Source organism: Penaeus japonicus, unplaced genomic scaffold (genome assembly GCF_977035675.1).
Source record: "Penaeus japonicus unplaced genomic scaffold, GWHDUDI00000001_assembly GWHDUDI00000039, whole genome shotgun sequence".
Lineage (NCBI taxonomy): Eukaryota > Metazoa > Arthropoda > Malacostraca > Decapoda > Penaeidae > Penaeus > Penaeus japonicus.
In genome coordinates, this window is record NW_028234441.1 from 18,720,913 (window position 1) to 18,723,412 (window position 2,500).

At 42.5% G+C, this 2,500-nt stretch overlaps 1 protein-coding gene across 3 annotated transcripts in view; it reads left to right on the forward strand.

Moving 5' to 3' along the window:
- LOC122253145 (uncharacterized) overlaps window positions 1–2,500 on the forward strand; it is a 5,986-nt gene that overhangs the window by 2,931 nt on the left and 555 nt on the right. For 2 of the 3 annotated variants that reach the window (XM_086533614.1, XM_086533616.1), the window contains exons 2-5: window positions 1–1,302; window positions 1,904–2,041; window positions 2,184–2,321; window positions 2,416–2,500. The exon at window positions 1–1,302 is cut by the window's left edge and continues 1,459 nt beyond it; the exon at window positions 2,416–2,500 is cut by the window's right edge and continues 98 nt beyond it. In XM_086533614.1, coding sequence (XP_086389740.1) covers window positions 1–1,302; window positions 1,904–2,041; window positions 2,184–2,321; window positions 2,416–2,500 — 1,663 coding nt within the window. Of the gene's footprint in view, window positions 1,303–1,903; window positions 2,042–2,183; window positions 2,322–2,393 lie in introns of all 3 variants that reach the window. The other variant, XM_086533615.1, reaches the window with a different exon arrangement.

Genomic DNA, 2,500 nt, shown 5'->3' on the forward strand with positions numbered 1-2,500 from the left:
TAAAGGAGAGAGTTATTGCACATCTTGATCATTTGGATTTGAGAAAGAGGGAAGTAGCTGTTCCTTTAACCTTGGTACTACTGATTGTAAGAGAGGTCGAGGCACCAGGACAGAGGTTGCAGGACATTTATGAGGATTTGACAAACCTCATGGTTGGCAAGATCGAAGAGAGATTAGTAATAAAGGGCATTGATGATGCTGAAGACAAAGTTAGAGAGTATAACGAATTCCAAAAGTCAGTTGCTCTACGATGTCTGAAGAAACGTGAGCATGACTTGTCATCAGAAACAGTCGAGGATTTGAAGGCAAAGTGTGATAGCCTAAATCTTCCATATATAGAAGTTTTGTCTGGATTTCTCATTTCGAAGAAATGTCGACAAGGTCTACATATCATCCATGTTTGGTCCTTTCCACACAATCGATTTCAGGAACATTGGGCTTCTAGTTATATCGCCAAACGGCTATTAAATATGAGCCACTCAATGCCAGACTTGACAGGCTTGTTAGACTTTCCATTCCTAACTGATGTTGATCAAAAGAAAAAGCTTGGCGAGCCAGGCTTGCCAACTGAGGAAGAAGTTGTAGCATTTATGTTCAACAAAAATCCTGTCCTACAGATTTATGCAGACAGAATTGATGAGGCGAGAGAACTGATTTGGCAAAATATTGAAGGAGACATTTCAGTTCTAGTTATGGAGATTCTTTTTAATATTGCACGTATTTTGTCGCTGTCACACAAGAGCTTGCTTGATGAGGTTGCTCCTGCTATTATCAGCCTCATCTTATACAGTGACCAATCTCATCTGATCCAAAAAGATAGTTGTCACAGGATTTGTGAGACAGTGATGGCTTCAGGACAACACGCAGGTATCCTAGAAGCCGCAGCTAAAGTGGTGAGGAACGGTGAAAAATTGATGACTCGAGGGGAGTATCTGCCTGGATTCATGGCTCTGTTTGATTATGTCAAGCCTTGCTGTGTGAGAGTTATCATGAGTAGAGACACAGAGGAGTTTCCACCAAGCTGGCAACTCTCCTGTCTGGAGGCATTGTCCAAACAGGAGATTGAACTTATTCTTATTATATATGATATTAAGAGTTCTATACAGTTTTGTGAGACATGTCTTAAGGCAGTCACAGGCCCGGGGAGTCTTTCCCGTCTGACCAAATTCGAAGGTGATTTAACAGCGGCGGGGATTCAACTTCTTCCTGAAAGTTTGAAAGAGCTGATAGCCCGAACTGACAAGGAAGGAGTGCAGGCTCTAGTGAAGAGGCTGCCGCAGCTTCAGAGTCTTCTAAACCTGGGTGAGTTGTGCAGTTTCTGATTTACCTTCTAAGGAGGTGATGCGCAAGCACACACACACACACACAAATAAACAAACCTCAAATAATACTATTTCAATAAATGCGATAGCAGTGACATAATTTCCTCGTATTGTATATTACATTGTTTAACTGACCTCAAAATTAGAAAGAATTTCTTGAATAATATTATGCTTTTTATGCAGGTAAGTGTTTCATTCAAAGCAGTATCCATGGCATAAAACCATAAAAATCAGCAGAAAATATAATCGGCACGATGAGTTTAAGGAATTTTAAAGTAATCGGTTAATGACTTTAAGCCCCTGGCCATCCTTTCATATTGCAAGTATATTGTTTCATCCTCACCTCGCAAGTACGTGACGCGATCCAGACGGAAGCACTGGTGCTTCTATCCTTTCTTTTTTTCTGTAAAACATTTTATATCACTGTAAGTGTGTGGGAGGAGACATGTGGGTACCACGCCAGGTCAGCATAATAGTATTATGATAGTAACAATATTACCGCTGCTATTGTTGATGTTGTTATTATTGCTATCATTAACTATGTTGCTATTAATGATAATGATTTTAAGATGATTACACAGATCTGAAGAGCGAACTGACGGAGGCTGAGATGCGTCTCCTGCCCAGCAGTCTTCGGAAGCTGGACGTCAAGGCAGACAGCGCGGGTCTGAGGGCCCTGGCAGCGAGGCTTCCTCACTTGGGGAACTTGCAGCATTTAGGTGGGCGTTTGTGACATGTGACATGTTGGCATCGTCGCTCATGAACTGAAGTGTATCAGCATTAGCTTTAGTAGCATTACCATTCATATGAGCATAATTAAGTCAAGAACGGGGGAGGCGACTGTGAATCTATTTCCAACAGGATTCGAGGGCCAGCTGGCAGAAGCAGAGATGCCCCTCTTGCCCGCAGTGCTCTTCTTGCTCCGGGTCGAGACAGACGGCGCAGGTCTCAGGGCTCTGGCGAGCAGACTCCCTCAACTCAGGAAGCTGTTTTCATTAAGTATGAAATTGTTTAAATCACTTTGTTTTGCCTCTCTTCATTATTGTTGATGACCTTTTGTTATTGTGACAGCAATACTTATTATTTTCACCAGATATAAAGCTGCTGGACTGCCCTCCGGCCGAGTCTCTGAGTGCTATTCCTTTCGAGGGATTACTCCTGACTCTGGACCTCGACCA